The sequence below is a fragment of the Colias philodice genome, chromosome 6 (assembly GCF_061535455.1).
Source record: "Colias philodice isolate Cphi_HAF_F1 chromosome 6, ilColPhil1 Martin Lab GWU primary, whole genome shotgun sequence".
NCBI classification, from domain to species: Eukaryota; Metazoa; Arthropoda; class Insecta; order Lepidoptera; family Pieridae; genus Colias; species Colias philodice.
In genome coordinates, this window is record NC_143091.1 from 5143371 (window position 1) to 5163339 (window position 19969).

General features: G+C 33.4%; 1 protein-coding gene across 1 annotated transcript; it reads left to right on the top strand.

Moving 5' to 3' along the window:
* The first annotated feature begins 1107 nt into the window (after nucleotides 1–1107).
* CAH1 (carbonic anhydrase 1) lies at nucleotides 1108–15566 on the top strand. Its single transcript, XM_089696241.1, has 5 exons — nucleotides 1108–1412; nucleotides 11683–11874; nucleotides 12888–13105; nucleotides 14657–14878; nucleotides 15376–15566. Exons 1-5 carry the CDS (start codon nucleotides 1376–1378, stop codon nucleotides 15502–15504), a joined length of 798 nt encoding a protein of 265 aa, XP_089552367.1. The 5' UTR covers nucleotides 1108–1375; the 3' UTR covers nucleotides 15505–15566.
* Nucleotides 15567–19969: the final 4403 nt, after the last annotated feature.

A 19969-nucleotide genomic window follows, 5' to 3' on the forward strand; every position in this document is an offset into this window, starting at 1 on the left:
CATGGCTCGAGTACTTTTAAATATTGATTCAGATTTAAATACTTTATGCCTATAATTTCCTAATAAAACAAATATTTATATTAATAAAGATAATTTTTACGTTTTATCATATTGATAATTATGTAGGTATTATTAACATCGCAGGTTATCAAATTCGGATATATCGGGATAAATATGAAGGTCTATGTACACTACATTACACAATTATACTCATTGTTGAATTTAAAACGCTCGGTAGTACGTTTTAAATATAGGTATGCAATATTGTTTTCTTTTTATTATTTTCTGACTACAATTGTGCAGGAAATCATGTGTGTAAAAGAGATTTTTTTTTATATTTTTTGTGTAATGCTTTATGCTAACCAAATGTAGATACACGATAAAAATAATAAACATTTCACTATAAAATAATGCAATTGTATTTTTTTTTATTCAATTCTATGTTCAATGTACGAGTAAATTAATATTGGTAGTTTCAGTTACACCACTAAATTGTTTTTTTAGACATTTTCAGCGAGGACTTACTTACATTGCCACTATATCAACGATCAAAATTGAGGATAACCTATGTTTGGCGCAGAATTTTTTTGGTCTTTAGCATTTTTGTATGTACCTAATTTGTATATGTACCTACTTAGAGTCGCGAGTTGGATTCGCACTTGGGCGATTTTTTTTTTCGTTGATAATGAATTGATATTATTTTTTTTTTATTAATTAATACGTATGTGTGATATGATCATGATTGTTTTAATTAAATAATATAGGTGAATATCTATGTTACTCTACGTCTACGATACTTACCGTACCGGATACATACCTACCGGAAGATAATGTTTAAAAAAATATAAGCAGCAATAGAAATGAAATTCGCTGCAAATAATGAAATTGTTTTGAAATATTCTTTTGGATTTCCAAAATTTTTCCTCAAAAAGAAACAAGAACTATTCGCCACGCAAATTAACAATCGACCGCGCACATGCCTAAACGAAATAATAAAATATGTTTAGTAATTTTCTGAACATATTTAATAACTAAGTGCAGTTACAAATTACAATAGATTAGAAAGCGAAGAGGGGCGGTGCGGCGAGTGCCGACGTATGCTTAGCTAAGCCGTAGAGCGCGTGGAGGGCACGGGCCGCGCGCGCTGCACGCAGTAGCACGGCGGAGCGCGCGCGAGCGGTCCTCTCCTCCCGCGCCCGCGTCCTCTTCAGCGCCCGCCTCCGCCTCCGCCCGAACCTACAGCTCTTGTGCATCTATAAAGCGGAGACCCTGCGCGCACTTGGACGCAGTTACGGCTTAACCACGTTAACCCTTATACAGTAGACACCTCCGCAAACCGTGTGCCGTTCGTTGTTTACAAAAGTTCAGTGTCATCATGTCTAACCAAGAATGGGGATACACCGGTGAGAACGGTGAGTGTACCTGCTTACGTTATTTACATTGATAACTGTTGAACGCCACTTACAAAAAACCGGTTTGTTTACATCGAAGCACGTGACCGATTTCACGCAAGTACATAAGTATGCAACTCTGAAATATAAAGCAGTTACTCTACAAGCGCTCTTCAGTTTAATAATATGAATTTGAATAAGTTAATTATATCCATAAATTTATGACTCATTACAATACGTAAATACAAACCAGATACCTACTTATTACGTAGAAGGTAAACAACAGGGTTTTTCGTTAAATAGTTTAATGGTCTGTTAAATAATGTGAATCAAATTCGACTTTTCATGACACATGTTGATGTTAATACAAAAAAATAAATAATATTTTCGGTAGGAATAGTGATTTTGCAATATTCCTGTCTCGTAGTAATCTTAATCATCCATCTAAATAATCATAAAGTAAATAACTCGGCATGTGTGTCAAATATTATTATCTCATTAACGTCTAGTGATATAAAAACTCTTAATCAGAGTTTAGGGCGAGTACATAAGGAAGATATATAAAGAAAATCTGCCTGAAATACCTACCTTATTTCCTTATTGTTATAAAGTTGTGTTTGATAAATATATTCCCAACATCCACCATCATCAATTAATTAACGAGTTGTTAGTTAAATAATAGTTCTAAGTATTCAATTGTACAAATTACCAGATTGTTAAATGATTTATAAAAAAGTATGAACCTATAAGTATATCTATATATGAGCAGTTTTCAAAATATTTTTTACAGTTTTACAGAAAAATATCCTGTATGGACCAGTCAAATTAGGCCTAGCTCAGTCCTAACTTTCAACTCGCAAGTTTAGTCAAAACCCTGAAAACTGACCAATTTTGGATTTAATATGGTTCAACTTTTTTTCTAATTATAAATAATATGTCCTACCTACACTATTATATATAATAAAAAACAATAGATAACAAAATTTCATACACCTAATTTTAAAAATAATTAAATAATATTTATGATGGAAAGTGGCCGCCTTCGCGCGCGTATTCAAAGAAAAACCCGCCCTATGTCTCAGTCTGGATTTTCAGCTACCTACATATGTACCAAATTTCGTTGTAATCGGTAACAAAGATCCATCCTCACAAACTTTCGCATTTTTAATATTCAAGAGACAGACATAATCAAGTCCTAAATTTTGTAGTTTCGTAGTATGTCACTACCTACATATCACTATCACTACATAGTATAAAACAAAGTCGCTTTCCGTGTCCCTATGTCCCTATGTCCCTTTGTACGCTTAAATCTTTGAAACTACGCAACGGATTTTGATGCGGTTTTTTTTAATAGATAGAGTGATTCAAGAGGAAGGTTTATATGTATAACTAGCGGTCCGCCCCGGCTTCGCCCGTGGTACATATTTACGTTTTCTCTACATAAGAACCATCCTCGTACTTCAAGGAATATAATAGAAAAGAATTATCGAAATCGGTTCAGCCGTTCACACGTGAAGCCGTGACAACGCGAAACGGGTGCGGACCCGCCGCCTTTTTATAGCTCCCGCCACGAAGCGCGTCGAACGCGGCAACTGATACACAAAAATAATCCTTATGGCATGTAATTCACGCGCGATGACTTATAGCGTATTTCATGTATAACTTTGGTGTTTCTACACCGATTTACATGATTCTTTTACTATAACCTGCCCAGGAGTATGAAGAATAATTGTGCCAAATTTCGTTAAAATCCGTCGTGTAGTTTTTGTTTCTATAACGAATATACAGACAGACAGACAGACAGACAGACAGACAGACAAAAATTTTACTGATTGCATTTTTGGCATCAGTAGCGATCCCTTATCACCCCTTCATAGTTTTTTTTTAAATATATTTCATGTACAGAATTGGCCTCTCTACAGATTTATTATAAGTATAGTAAGTATAGATATATTAAATAGTGGAGAAGTACTGTTATTTTTGAGGTTTCTAATGTGATGTCGTAAAAAATTACATTGTTTCCGCTTATATTGCAAACGCAGGCTGAACCCTACGGGTTTTATCAAAATAATGTACTAAGTATTATACACATTGAAAAGGTCTACAGAAAAGTCCGCGATGGTATATGTCTATCTCTTATGGATAACCCACAATAACATTTTTTTGTCATTTACTTTTTACGACAAATAATAGCTAATTTTCGAAGCGATTTTCACCAATACAGCATTAATCCTTAACCAATTAAATACCTTGAATACATTGTTCATTTAATATAGATCTATATGGCACTTTACACCGTATGATTTAAGTGAATATTTTCGAAGATATTACAGATTTAAAAATTGCGGGACGTAGCGTTTGCGGCGGTACCGGTTGGCCGGGACGCTATTAGTACGCGATCCGGCTGCAGGATCAGTGCGTTCATCGGTTTTTTTTATATATGTACAACGTTCACAGTTTTTCTGTAGTGTATTTAGCATTGCACCCGTGCGAAGCCGGGGCGGGTCGCTAGTACAGTATAAAACAAAGTCGCTTTTTCTGTCCCTATGTCCCTTTGTATGCTTAAATCTTTAAACGCAACGGATTTTGATGCGGTTTTTTTTAATAGATAGAGTGATTTGATTTTGTTGTTGATTTTTTTTTGAGGAAGGTTTTTGTATATAATTTATTAGGTTTCAGACGAAGCGGGCGAAGCCGCGGGCGGTAAGCTAGTATATTTTTTCTGCTCAAAGATAAGGGTCTATAATATGTAGATACACACCGTATATTCTATAATCCTTAAAATATTACCTATCTATGTATTTTTACGAAAAACTAATTAAATTTCTTTTTTAATAATACGATAGTAGAACATAATATATCTTATTTTTACCTACATATTGTATATTAAAAAATATGCTATACCTATATATACAGGGTGTCACACTATTGGTATACTAAGCGCGAAGAGACTTGTAGTTAGCATACACTGATCACGTAAAAAATACTTATTATTAGTCTGTGCTTAAACAACAAAATTACGTCAAAAATTTTTTGCTAAATTTTTCCTGAAAATCCCATTGAGATAATATTACTACGTATGGTCGAGGAGACACCACGAACAAAATCTGTGCGCCATTTTTTTGCTCTAACTAAGTTTTAAAAATTATTATCTAGTTAGGTACTTACCGATGAAAGTTATTCCTTTGCACTTTTCCGTATTATTTGTATTATTTGTGCAATATCGTAACTGACACACGAAGGCATATTTGATGCGTTTCACTTTAAAACAAATAAAAAATGAGCGTGCAGTTACGCCATATGGCGTATGTTGAGCGGAACATAAGTGATGTAGGCGGTGTCGTCTCCATATGTATATCTCAATGGAAAATCCATGTTTTTTTCTCTAGCTTCGCGCAGCCGGCATAATATACCGCTTCGCTATTGTAAGCATTTTGTCTATGAAAACATAATCTTAAACGATAGCTCACGTGCTGGTGGTAAAGTTGGGCAGGTTGCTTGTTATGGGTGTACACATAGAGTTCTAAGAATTTCGAAAAAAAAATGCGTCTGGAATTTTATAAGTATTTTTACGAACTCAGCGTATGCAAAACTATAACCTCCTTTGAGCTTAGTATACCAACAGTGGGACACCCTGTGTATTGTAAAAAAAATCATGACCAACTTTAAATGGTTGTTAAACGCTTAAGCACGATGTTGCACTGTAAATATTGTATTTTATTATTCAAAACGTTTATTTCCTTCTACCTAGTTATATAATATTATATTTTGACAAAGATATAAGTAGACCGTATTATACTGTCCCTTTAAATATTTTTACTGCATTTCATTATGAAAGTAATCAATACTTGAAAGTAATAAGTATGTGCGATTAGGAAACTAACTGATTTGATCACTATCAGTATTCAGTATGAAATTACTCTGATTGAACATCTTAATAAATGGTAATATAAAAAAAAACTAATTAAATAATTTCAACTGTTGATGCTAAAAATAAAACTAAATTAAATAAAGTAAGTACATAACTCAGATTAATGTTTATGTAATCGTAGGCTAAACTTTTTTGTCTCTAGCGGCCGCGGCGGTTAGGGTTAAATTTAAGAATTCAGATAAATATTCGGAGTCAGAACAGTACCTAGTTATCTTTTAATCGCTATCATACATTTTCCCTTTTCGTATTGCTAAATATTTATTTTCTTTATGCAACATTTCTTATTCCATAAATATGTATAGAAATAGAAATAAACAGTGTCTCTATAATTGGATTCGATAAGACGATGTCGATATATCGTGACGATGTCTATGATCTCGACAATCGACATCCGTTACTTGGGAATTATATTATAGCTGATAACTGCGTGTTTGTCGATGCAAATAACTTCAACTACAGAGAGAACCACCAGTTATGAAATTATGACTAGTAATAACGTTAGTCTTTTTATTATCTTCACAAAGGAACGTGATCCACGTAAAACGTAGTTTTAAATTTTCAGATGAAAGCCTGTTATAACCATAACAGTTTAAACAATAACAGATTATTTTTTTTAGATTTATAAGCGTGCATGTCATAGTTTCGTACAAGGTTTAACGAGGAAAAGTGAAATCAAAAACAATTTGTAAATACGTTTTATTTTATATCATCTACGCAGTCTACACTCACGGAATTGAAAATGTACCTGAAATTCATCCGATTAAAATATCGTTGTTTTGAAAACTCCGCCACTAGATTTATCTCTATCACGAAGACTTTCTATGAATTATACATATGGACCTGGATACATTTACCCAATTTCATTAGTTTATATAGAACTTATAAATACATGATTTACATATTAGATACGTTGCCGAGCTACCTTTGAAAGGCTCGGGGACTGTACGAGAATATTTTAACGATGAAATATTTAAAATAACATGTTTATTTGAAAATAAATGTCGTTTGTCGTTGTCGTCGGTTTTCGTTTATTTTTATAATTTTGTTGTTATGATGAATGTGTAACCAATTATCGATTTATAAATTTAAATGAAAAATACTGAGATGTGTATTATAAGTGTATTTAATGAAGCCACAAATGAAGCCGATATCATACAATAATACCTAGAGGCCGGCACTCGGCAGTAGCAGATTCTTATTAGTTATACATTTCTTATATTATTCATTTTGTTCTTTTTTCAACTCATTATACATACTTATTATACGAATTTTTTTTGTAATACTATATGATTAGGTATAATAAATAAATAGATAAATAGGCCGATAATAAGAAGTTCCGTTCACGCGTCCGGGCGCGCCCGCCCCGCGAATACCGAATATAAAACAAAGTTCATCGGCGCATCCCTATAAAATGTATTCTTGTAAATATATTATTTATTCTTGATGGTTTTAAATAAATAACTTTATGTTTTTATAATAAGTATAGATACAAGTTACTACTAAAGGATGACATATTCTACTAATGAAACTTGGAGACTGCAAATGAGTCTACAAATACGACAACGGCCAAGTGCGACAGGATTAGTAGTACACTGCCACTGGTTCCGTTCAATATTGTAGGATATCGAGTCTCAGATTTTTTCTGCTTACTTTTATTATTATGAATTTTTTATGTTAGCATAGGTCGCGATCAGCTTCCTAACTGCATAATCTTATATATAAAAATGAATCGCAAAATGTGTTGGTAAGCGCATAACTCGAGAACGGCTGAACCGATTTCGATAATTCTTTTTTTATTATATTCCTTGAAGTACGAGGATGGTTTTTATGTAGAGAAAACGTAAATATGTAACACGGGCGAAGCCGGGGCGGACCGCTAGTCTTATATATAAAAATGAATCGCAAAATGTGTTGGTAAGCGCATAACTCGAGAACGGCTGAACCGATTTCGATAATTGTTTTTTTATTATATTCTTTGAAGTACGAGGATGGTTCTTATGTAGAGAAAAAGTAAATATGTACCACGGGCGAAGCCGGGGCGGACCGCTAGTTTTATATAGAATAATAAATAGATACAAATTAACGACTGCTATAAGTACAAAATTGCGGCCACGGATTTTTTTATAATCAAGATGAAAATATTGAACAAGTACTTATATTGGCGTAAATGTGAAAGTAACACGTTATTATTCAAGTTGCGAGAAGATAAATTAATTCATAACGCTTGTAACTTAAGATAACATATTGTAACATAAAAGAGTACGGTCTATACAATACTGCTGGGTAATCTCATTGTACCTTCCTACGATTGTTGCATGCTGATAATGATGAGGTATTTGCGGTAATTCGTATTGCTGTGATGACACATGGTTAGAATACAGTTTGAGAACTAACTACACCTTCTATCTTATCATCATAAAATTTAATCAGTCGGTACTTACAACCTAATGCATACTTATATTAAAACAGCCATGTACGCAGTGACATTTCCGAAATATTTTTCTAGTTTTGTAGTAATGACGTAGGTACTGTAAAATTTACGTTTATAGCAAAATCTCTATGGCAAAAACTAATATGTAAGAATAGAAGATTATTGCCAGACGATTATACATTTTTGCTTTCATTGTTTTTACGTCATTTATGTAATGATTTATAGTGTCATTAAGTCAGTATGTGCACTTGAGAGTTGAGACAGACTCACCGGTTGAACAGATTGTTGGTTGCGGTGACCTCGACGTTTACGTTTCAGTGCGGAAATGAAGGTTAATCGTTGCTCGCTATTTAACAATTAATATATTCCCTCGGAATCAGAAAGAACGTAATTCGAACGCGCCTAAATAAGGAAGTGATCGAAACTATATAATTGAGGTTACGATACTTACGAACAAGATTTCATTGAAGGATCAATTTTCAAAACCTTAATTTTATTATGTAGGTGTACTTTTCTCGCGACGTCGCGTCGGCCCTAATTTGCCTCCTTTCTTTTTCCGGATTTGCCTTGAAACTTGGCAGTTCAAAAACTTCACACAGCAAAATAAGTAGGTAGATATGAACCTATTAATAAAATGTTTATGATAAACAATTTATATGTATAAAATTTTAAACAAAATATGTAAAATGTTGCTCTGATAACTGATTATTTACCAATCCATTATAATTTCAATGTGAAAATTTGATGTCAAATCATCATTTTCTACACCTACTATGTATAGAAACCTGTTAAAGATGGGTCAATATAACACAACGAGGTCTAATTGTATGTGATAATTGCATTGTTATCTATTTGTTAAGCTGTTAGCTAACAATTAGGGATTTTATGATATATTGTATAAGAATGATCTTGTTTTTTTTTTTTAAATATACATAAGATAATAAAGATCATGTCACACCTAACTAGCTGAATCAAATAATAAATATACAAAATAAATTTAATTAGTAGCCTAGCCTCTTTATAAAGCGCCGCCGCGCCGCGGCCATTCAACTAACGGTCTGGACCACAGTCTGGACATTGTAAATAATCGGAACTAGGAAGGCCAGCTATAATAATTAATATTAAATACCAAGTTACGATGGAAGTAACTAGGTACAAATCTTTTATATATATAAATGAGGTAAAAAAATCATCTGCCCTTTTAAGTTGTATGTGTATGCGTATTCGTCTCACTTGGATTTTTTATATTTAAAGTAGGTATACTGTATACCTATTGTTATAATATGCTAAAATTTAGGACTAGATAGATACATAGAAGGTATATTTGACGTAATTATTTATTAAAAACTATACTTTGTCATTAAAAATCTACTCAAGTAACTACTTAATAGTTAGGTAAGTAATTAATATAAAGTAAAATATTTCTAAATTTTTAGATTTATACCTACCTATATGCTCTTAATTCCCGAAGTCAATGTGTTTTAAATTAGCTTTGGCCTTTGAACAAATCATTCCATCATCAGTATACTGTTATCAAGCTAATATTGGTTTTGGCCGTCACTAATTGCCATCGGCATTAAATAAATTTGGTGAACAATTCATTTGTTTTTCTAGAACCACAATCTTCTCGGTTCTCAGTATTTTTTGTGTTTTGCAATGTATAAAGCAAAAACCAAACTACAAAATGCAATTCGAGCAGAACCTATAAATGTGATAGAAATAGCTTAATTGTTAGTGTTATCATAAATAAGCAAAATCAAAACCACTGCTACGGTAAATAAATTTTACGATAAGTACATATTATTATAAAATTTCAATTTAACTGAAAAACTACACGATCGATTAAAATAAATAGATAATAGTTTAAAACTACGTCTTTACCGACTTTGTTCGTCTCTTTGAGCGGATCGTCTTTATATACCTACATATTATATGTATATGAGTTCAAATTAATATGTAAATAAATAAATCAACTAATTTCAATCAAAAATTTGCTAACGAAATCTCTACATTTGGACATTAGTTCAGGATCCATCGCCCATTTTTGCAAGTGATTACTATCAAGCTAATTTTCCGTGAGTAGCTTTATTTTGATGAGACGACCAATAATTTCCTGTACGAAACTCTCGATTGCGGTAGCTAAGAGAGGTAACAAGGATAAAAAATTTTGATTTGATGGTTCTCAAATATTTATTTACGCAATTTGTAGGACAATATGTCTGTTGAATCGTATAAATATTAACTAAGTGAAAACAAAAAAATCAGCTGGCTAGTAATCATTTATGATGACCTCGTATCGATAGGTACACATTAGAAAGGGGGACTCTTTGATCAAACCATAGATTTTGTAGGACAAATATTTTTTCGAATAATTTAGATAATTATCTTGAGATTGAACAAAAAAAAAAGAATTCAGTTAGTAATAAATATTTGAGAACCATCAAATTAAAAAATTGTATCCTTGTTACCTCTGTTAGCTACCACAATCGAGAGTTTCGTATAGGAAATTATTGGGCGTCTCATCAAAATAAAGCTACTCACGGAAAATTAGCTTGATAGTAATCACTTGCAAAAATGGGCGATGGATCCTGTACTACATGATGATATTGCTATTTTAATTCGTCATGATCACGAAACTATGGGTTACGACTGAGTGACCCCAACGCAACCAATGTCACTAAAATCTACATAATTATTGTATTCAGATTTTCAATGACGCATAAATTAATGACTTCAATGTGGTCATTACAATTATATAAGTATATACCAAATTTTGGATAATATTTTGCAATTTCCTACACGGAAAAAAATCGGCTGCAATTATATAAAATACTAGCGGTCCGCCCCGGCTTCGCCCGTGGTACATATTTCGCAATAAAAGGTAGCCTATGTTCTTTCTCAGGGTCTAAAGATTATCTGTGCCAAATTTCATCAAAATCGGTCCAGTAGTTTATGCGTGAAAACCATACATACATACATACATACATACATACAAACGTTTCCTCTTTATAATATTAGTATAGATAGACAAAAGATCCTAGAACTAATAACTATTATGGGTTGTCAAATATATTTTTTTCTGATACTAAAATGTATCGCTACCGATTCGAGATATAATACAGGTAACTACTAGGTAGGTACTTAACTGAAACCGGAAATGTAGAAGAGAAAATGTTCAAAGTATGGACAAAAACGTGCATTTAACAGTTAGGTAAGGTTATTAATGTACAAACAACCTGAAAAAAACATACGAGGTTACAATACTTAGTATTTTTGTAAGCAACAACAACATGAGTGTTATAAAAAAATTATAAAATAGTGAAGGATTTTTTATATCAGTGATTAAATAATTTACCTACTTGTCACATTTGTCACATCTTCACCGCATAAGTAAACACTTACCATTGTATAAAATGTAAAAAAAAAATTGAGAAGCGCTCACCTAATTGTGACATCCCTTCATCCTTATCACATCAAGTTGATGCCATGTAATTACAGGGATTAAAATTTGTCATAACTACAAATATGAGCTTGACTTTGATGTGCTTGATAGATAATATTTTTTATACTTATCAGCAAAGTCTCAAGCAAAGAACTTCCAAACTGGTTTACTTTTACATCAACTAAAGGATATAAAAGGAAAAATACCCTAAAGCACTTTTGATCGCTTGAATTAAATCATGTGAATTAGAAAAAGTGGGAGAGTTTTTTAGGATTAAAATAATGATAATATAATATAATATATTATAAAGCTCAAGAGTTTGATTCTCTTGTTAGTTGGTTGGTTGGACGATAATCTCAGGAACTACGGGTCCGATTTGAAAATTCTTTCAGGCTAAGACGCTATGACCAATTATAGTAGAGGAGCAATGCTAGTATAACCGCGGGGCACAGCTTGTATTAATCATATAGGTAACCAATATTTTTAGGCCCTTCTACGTGGGTTGAGAAGTTCCCAGAAGCAAGAGGTGCAAGACAGAGTCCTGTAGATATCATAACGACTCAGGCGAGTAGCGGCGGGAGCGCACCACCACTAGCTTGGCAGTACTCTGTCAACCACCCCCGCTCCGTGGTCAACCCTGGATACTGCTGGCGCGTAGACGAAAATGGTTATAACTCAGGTAAATATTACAGCATTAACATTTATCTCTCTTATTAACATAACCTTTACATTTAGTCGGAATCAGTCGTAATGCTATTCGATAGTAAACATTTTCCTCATCTGCTTATGAAAGTTTTAATGACTCATAATGAAATCTCGGAAATATTACCATAACCAGTTTTAAATATCTATATTTAGTTTAAAGAAAATATTAATTGCAAAACTGTATTAATTCCTTCCTATCACTTATAAATAAAAGAAACGATTAACTGCAACGAACAAAGCTTTTCACAAAAATTGGTAGGTAATAGGTATGTCACTTTAATTTTTGAAAGACTGTCTATATTTAAGCATGTTATTACATTTCCACGATATTGACTTTTGGGGGACTATACCAATAAATGTTACTATACTTCTCCATGTGCCACTGATTAGCGTGTAAGTGGAAGTAAGCAGTTTTGCGCAGTGGGTGCGAGTCAATTTGCAATTCCTATCGATTCCAGACAACTTCCCCGTTTACTCGCATGAGTCACTTTATTGGTATCACTTACATGGTATATTATTTGTATATTGCATAGTGTAAAGACTTAAACGCAATACGTAGTTCTTGTAAATTATGTTTGAAGCAATCGGTTCAAATTCTAATTCGACTAAAAATAAACCGCAATGGGCACTTAGAATTATTCCTGAAACTAACCGAAAATGTTATGTTATTCATAATAATGTGTAAGAGCACAAAATTATAACAAACATTTGGTTTATTTCTAGACTACCTACTTTAAATATTGCAGTATTCTTCGAACCATAATATATGTCTACATACACGAGTCATTTACATACTATAGAATGTCATTAGAACTGAGAATCAGGGAAATGCTTTTCGATTCTGTTTGTTTTGAGTAAATTTTTTATCGATACTCTAATTAAAAAATGTTACTACTCGAGATCGACTTTGCAATTTGTCTTCTTATAATTTGATTACTGCCACCGGTTTCGTAACCATGCTATTGAATCATAAACTTAAATTTTCAGAACTACGAGGGGGTCCATTGGGGTCAGATGTATATAAACTGCAACAGTGGCATTGCCACTGGGGCGCTGTAAATGGCGAGGGTTCAGAACACACGGTTGACGGTCGGTCTTTCTCCGGAGAACTTCACCTTGTACACTGGAATACCAGCAAATACCGTAGCTTCTCAGAAGCAGCTGGCCAACCGGATGGACTAGCCGTACTTGGTGTATTTTTGGTGGTAAGTTGAAAATCATGAATAATAAATACATTATCCTTGACCATTGATTGTATGTGTATATGTGTATGGAAATAAAAAGTTTAATAATATACTTTGAACGATCGATAAAAAAATCAAATCATATTTTTGTGAACTGTAAGAAAATATTTTTTTGAGATAAACTTTTTCATACAACAATAATGTCCTCATAATAACCTACAACAGTATCTCGGAAATAAATATACTTCAACATACCTACCTTACAACATAGAAATAAGCATTTCAGACAGTACAAAAATCTAAAATCTTTGAATGTTACTATGTATATGTAGGTATGTTTTATATGAGATGCATTGAACTTAATTTGGTACTTATAGTTAGTACTTAGCCGTTGCTAGTATCAATACACAAGTCGGACACTTGGCTTGCATCCGTGCTGCATACGGATCAAACGATGGGATGATTGGAAACATCCGCTATACGCATTTAATTTCAGAGCGTTCTATTCACCAACACAACTCTTTAAATTCTGTTTGGAGATTAATACGGGCACTCTACCAAGTAACTATTCTCTAATCTGTGACTCTACAATCTCTCGGCTTCCGAATGCTACTTTCACTTTACGCGTGGACTATTCTTATAATACCTATTTCTTTTGATACAACAAATTACAGACTGTATTGACCTCACGACTTTTCTTAACTATCTATTAAATGTACATTTATAAATGAATTTCGGATAATATTATAAACACAAATCTCTCAAGATGTCATATTCATTATTTATCTTTCGATCGTACGTAATATACCTAGCTGATTAATTATCAAAGCTATGCTGTTTTCAATATAAATTTATGCATGATATTGCATATATTATATCATCATATAAGCATTCAACTTATATAATTTAATCTAGTTTATATTCGTCACAGAAGCCTTGCAACTCAATCCTTTTACCGCGATACATTCTAACATCTATACGTATTCTAGCTCAAACTTAGATAACTGAATCGTGTCCTATACAAACTATAAATAATACCTAGGTACATAATAATATGACATCCTATAAACTGTAAATGTACAATAAGGATAATAGTTGTGAAATGTGTAACACAATACATACCTATATCCTTACAAAATATGTTGTGTTACATTTAATGTAACTTAGTATTTTTATATTGCTTAAAAGTTAAAATACGTACCTATTTAAGTGGTAGATAATCATATTATGCAGTTGATGATCGTAATTACGAAATAATCACGACTTCTTTAAACATTAAATGATAAATAGGTACCTACTGTTTACAACCAATCTTAGTCTCAAATAAATTACATAAATAAAAATATTACTTGAATGTAGATATATAATTATAGAAAGTGAAATGTATTTATATGTACACCTACCTACACAAGAACATTGCATGTTCATTATTAGTTACGTAAAGATATGAAAAGATACAGCCGACCTTTCTCTCGTGTTATCGTCACTATAGTATCGAAACTATTTAATAAAATACTGTTTGTATTATTTAACCTATAAATAATAATTTATGAATAATAATTTTTAATTCAGGTTGGATCGAAGCATGAAGAGTTAGACAAGGTCGTACGGCTACTTCCGTTCATCCAACATAAGGGAGACAAAGTAACAATGTCTGAACCTTTGGATCCAGCTCACCTTCTACCAAACCAAATTGCTTACTGGACATACCCTGGATCACTTACAACGCCGCCTTGCACGGAATCGGTCACCTGGATCCTGTTTAAACAACCCGTTGAAGTCTCTGCTGAGCAGGTACGTATCTTAATGTTACGAATAATTAATACCATATATTACATAGGAAAGAAAAATATAGAATGATTAACAGTCATAGGCTGGTTTGGATTTTAGAGTAGGTACCTAAGCAGTAAACATCAACAAAGTCGCATCATGCTGTCCGTCTGTCCCTATGTAAAACTACGCCACTGATTTGTTGCATTTTACCTATATCGGTAAATTTTACAATTATCAATTTACCTATTTAAATAGGTAAATTGATTAAAAAGAAAGATTTAAATATATTATTCCTTAAGTTTTAGTCAACCCGGGCGAAGCTGTGGGCAGAAAGCTGGTTTAGCAGAAATATTTACGTGGTGAAGATTTTGACGACACCGGATGAATAACAGCAATAAAAATATACTTCAATGCTTATTCTAAATTGTTGTTGACTCTATCCAATAACATTGACATTGAAAATTTCAATAAGATGATTAAATCATGTGAAACTAATATTTTATGAAATAATATTGCAGTTGGCGTTGATGCGCAAGCTCAGATGTGGCGAAGCGTCATGCGGCGAGGAAGCTATGGAGCTGCTCCACAATTACCGGCCGACACTTCCGCTGGGCAACAGGGAATTGCGCGATTATGGACTTAATTAAAACAAATGTTATTAAACAGAAAGATTTACGATTCACTACTTTTCAACACCGCATGCCCACATGAGTAGAAAGACGGGCATGCCGATGTATTAATCCGATTCGGGAAACACAATATCAAAGAGTGAATTTATCTTAAAATCTCGAATAGTTTTGGATCTGTCGTAGATTTTGTAAATCAAATAAGTATTTTAATAATAATCGCAGCTATTATTGATAAATACGGGTGAAACTAATACGTCATTAGAGGCCTTATTATTGTAATGAGAATGTGCCTTAAATAATATTATGATTAAGTAACTATACGTATAGAATTTCCTATTTATTCAACATTTAAATATACATAATGTTTACCTAAATATTTGATGTATATCAATATTTACCTTGTGTATTAATATTACCTTACTAATAGGCTATACCGCTATAGTAATAAAATACTGATTCGATGTGAATAAAAGCATTTAACTAATTATTTTCGAATCAATATTAATTTTCATTGCCAGTTTCATTGAATAATCCAATGTGTGCATTATAGATAACGTCTTATGATTAAATCATTGGAATTGTGTGAATTTTTATTATTTTAGTCCTTATAAAGGTACTTTGTACATCAGCATTCAGCACCACAGTTATGTTAACTGTGTTGTCTATTTAGTAATTAGATTAGATCGTAAAGTAAGGTATTATGTGAACAATATTTTGAATATGTGCAGAAATTATGAACAAATGCAGTGTTTCAGTTCACTATGAACTTTAATAAAATTGATCTTCAATGATGAGCTAAGAAAAGATACCTTAATATAAAAACACAGCTCAATAGCGCATCGCAGATCTCAAAATAGATAATTGTAACGTTGCAAATATGTAACATTTAATGTTCATATTATTTTTCAGTAAAATACTGTATATTTTAGTTAAATAAAATTAAATACGTACATATACCTATTGCTGGCTTTTATTTTTCTTTGGCCCTGCGCAGACGGCACACTTTTTGTGTGATCGAGTCTGCGGCGCACAAAAAGTCTGCATGGCGCGCAAAAAGTCGGTCGCGGATTTTTCACAGACTCAACGCACACGACGCACATCTTCGATCATTTTGTCGGCAGAGCTGTAGGGACGTAGACGCTATGGAAATCGTGTAAAGTGTGCGCCGTCTGCGTTAGCGCGCGTTGAAGCAAACGTTCAATTCTTTTCACACACTTTTGTGCGGAGCGGCGCGGTGCGGTCTGCCCGAATTACACGGATTTTTTGTGCGCCGGACTTTTTGCGCGTCGTGTGCGTTACTGCATATAATTTCATAGGTTCTATTTTCACAGACTAAAAAGTGCGTCACGGATAGTCTGTCGTCTGCGCATGGCCTTTCCGTCGCGGTCGTTGGCAGTAAAATATTATTATTATTCGTACGGCTGAACCGATTTCGATAATTCTTTTTTTATTATATTCCTTGAAGTACGAGGATGGTTCTTATGTAGAGAAAACGTAAATATGTGCCACGTGCGAAGCCGGGGCGGATCGCTAGTACCTATAATATACCTATTAATAATTATTAAAATGTAACGATTGTTGGTGCAGTTTTAAAATACTATATTCTATAACATTAATTAATTAACAAGATTGAATTAATTATTATTATAAAAATAACAATAATTGTAAAAATAAAATACGCAACAAGCCGTACCCCTAACCGTAACTCTAATAAATTTAAATAATTGCGCACAATGCTGCTGCTGCTGCTTTGTGCGGAATTATTATACCCCAGCCACACGACTCGACGAGTGGTATGGGAAGTGACGAGGGAAGTAGGCAGGGACGTAGTGTGGCCACGTTACTCGTCATGCCACTCGTCGTGCTCATCGTCCTGCTCACTGCTGTCGGCTTTTGCGCGCGAGTCAAAGGACCGGCAATACGAGTGCGAATTAGGGATGGGCGTCATGGAATCAACGGACTAGTTAAATTAACCGTCTTATATGTACACTCAACGATTCGACTAGTCCATCGCTCACCAATGCACTAGTTGAATTCAACGGCTAAACAGTCTTATTGATAAGAATAAAGTCTTTTCTTTGAAGTTTATTAAAAAAAATATTTTTGGTTTACAAGACCAATGTTTTGAATTTAAACTATAAAAACAAACGATAATAAGTTTTTTAGTAATACTTTTTTTAGGGAGTATAATTTTTGTAAGAAAGCATAAATATTTATTAATTGTTTTATTGAGATTAGAATTTATTGTTTTAAGAATTTATTTAATAATAGTTATTTATTTTACACATGGACTAGTCGAAGATTTTAACTAGTTGAATGACTAGTTGATGAACGACATTTAACTATCTAGTCTCGTTGATGAAAAATACGTCGACGACCCATCCCTAGTGAAGAGCGTCGCGATTAATCGCGCGAGTAGAGCAGTGTGTGGCCAGACGGCAATATCGAGGCGAGCGGCAGCGCGATGAGCAGGACGAGGAGCAGCACGAGTAGCAGGACGAGTAGCATAGTGTGGCTGGGGCATAAAACAATAAACAATAGGTATTAGGTACCTACATAACTTAGGTACATAATTATAATATAACTAGCAATGCCCTGCGGTTTCACTCGCATAGATAGCGATATCGTTACAGTGAAAAGTCTACTATAGGTCGGACTATAGGTTTAATTTTTAATCACATGATGACATGAAAATCACCTTTACCCCGTCCCGCACTACGGCCTTTTTTTTTTTTTTTGTTTTAGTGGGGAAATCTTTCATAGATACCCACGGCCTCCGGGGGAGGGGCCGTGGGTTATGTCGGATTCCTACCGTCCAAAACCCCACTGTGTTCCGTCAAGACGCATATTGGTAGAATTCCTCCGTGACCCCCGCACTACGGCCTGCTCGAACAGTATACCTACTATTTTCTGTAGATTGACACTTTTAAAAATTCGTTATATCTTTTGAATGGAATATCCAATTCTTTTCATTTAAAAAGTATTTTGCTGGTATTGAAACAGTCTATAATAAAACATCATTTAATGGGATAAGGATTAATATATGTGTATGGATAACATGGTTTGATTACTGTCGGCACTTCTATTTACTTTGAAAACGTAAAAAAGTTGTTGTAGTAACATAACTATTGAAGATGGACATATGGTATCGCGGACTTTCTTGTAGATATTGATCCATTCTATAATACCGTAGAACATTTTTTTGTTCTATCTTCAATAGATTCCGCAGCGCACGCGATGACAGAAGTTTTATTGAGGATTTTTTTACACCTTGGGTTACATTATTGCATTTTTGGTAAGGATCTCTAATTTTTTTGAAAATGCAATATAGCCTATGTTGCTCAGTAAAGATGCAGCTTTCTAATGGTGAAAGAATTTTTAAAATCGGTCCAGTAGTTTTTGCGTGAAAACCATACATACATACATACATACATACTTACAAACTTTTCCTCTTTATAATATTAGTATAGATAACAAACATGCTACGAACTATAGGTACGAAACTTGCACCACCAAATGGCTTCGAGAATAATTTTAATTCTATTATATGTGTATTATAGTTATTATTGTGATTAGGTTAAGATTTAGTGATAGTTGTAATCCTACTTAAGTACTGCAGGTGTTCAGTAATCCCAATTTCCAAAAGACTTCTGTTGACATTTGCATTTGGCGCGGTCGGAAAATGACCAATTTTCATTTTGCTTTTCCATATATGTAATTAATAATTTACTCCACAGAACACTAGTATGGTTTACTCTTTGTTTTAAACTAATAGAACTAAACACTCGACATTTTACGTATACACAAATATATATTTATTACTAGCGGTCCGCCCCGGCTTCGCCCGTGGTACATATGAAAAATAGATGTTGGCCGATTCTCAGACTTACCCGATATGCACAGAAAATTTCATTAGAATCGGTCCACCCGTTTCGGAGGAGTATGCAGACTAACATTGTGACACGAGAATTTTATATATAAGAAGATATACAAGCTAAGTAGGTATTATACATACAAAGAATCGTTGATACACGAATAGAATATCTATACATATAATAAATCTGTAGAAGGGTCAATTCTGTACATTGAAAATATTGAAAAAATAAATACCAGGGGGTGTTACTGGATCGATACCAAACCCAAATATGTGATTAAAAAAATTTTTGTCTGTCTGTCTGTCTGTCTGTCTGTCTGTCTGTCTGTATGTGAAGGCATCACGTGAAAACTAACGGTTCGATTTCGATGAAACTTGGTATAATTATACCTTATTATCCTGGGCGTAAAATAGGATACTTTTTATCCTGGAAAAATACGTAGAAAAAAATTAATCTTAATTTTTCAGTTTTATTAATTATAGACGTTGTTCTGTAGAACCGCGAACACACGTTGCGTATTATTATAGGCCTAGCCGTATTTGGGTCCAATAGATATTTATAAGATGTCATTGTCAGAGTTACTCAAAATGGAGAAATAAACCATCCAC

What these genes read in the sequence shown, in the direction of transcription:
- CAH1 (XM_089696241.1), top strand. Translation starts at nt 1,376, where the DNA reads ATGTCTAACCAAGAATGGGGATACACCGGTGAGAACG. An exon ending in CGAAAATGGTTATAACTCAG is followed by an intron (nt 11,875 to 12,887) that starts GTAAATATTACA and finishes TTAAATTTTCAG; the next exon opens with AACTACGAGGGGGTCCATTG. An exon ending in TACTTGGTGTATTTTTGGTG is followed by an intron (nt 13,106 to 14,656) that starts GTAAGTTGAAAA and finishes TTTTTAATTCAG; the next exon opens with GTTGGATCGAAGCATGAAGA.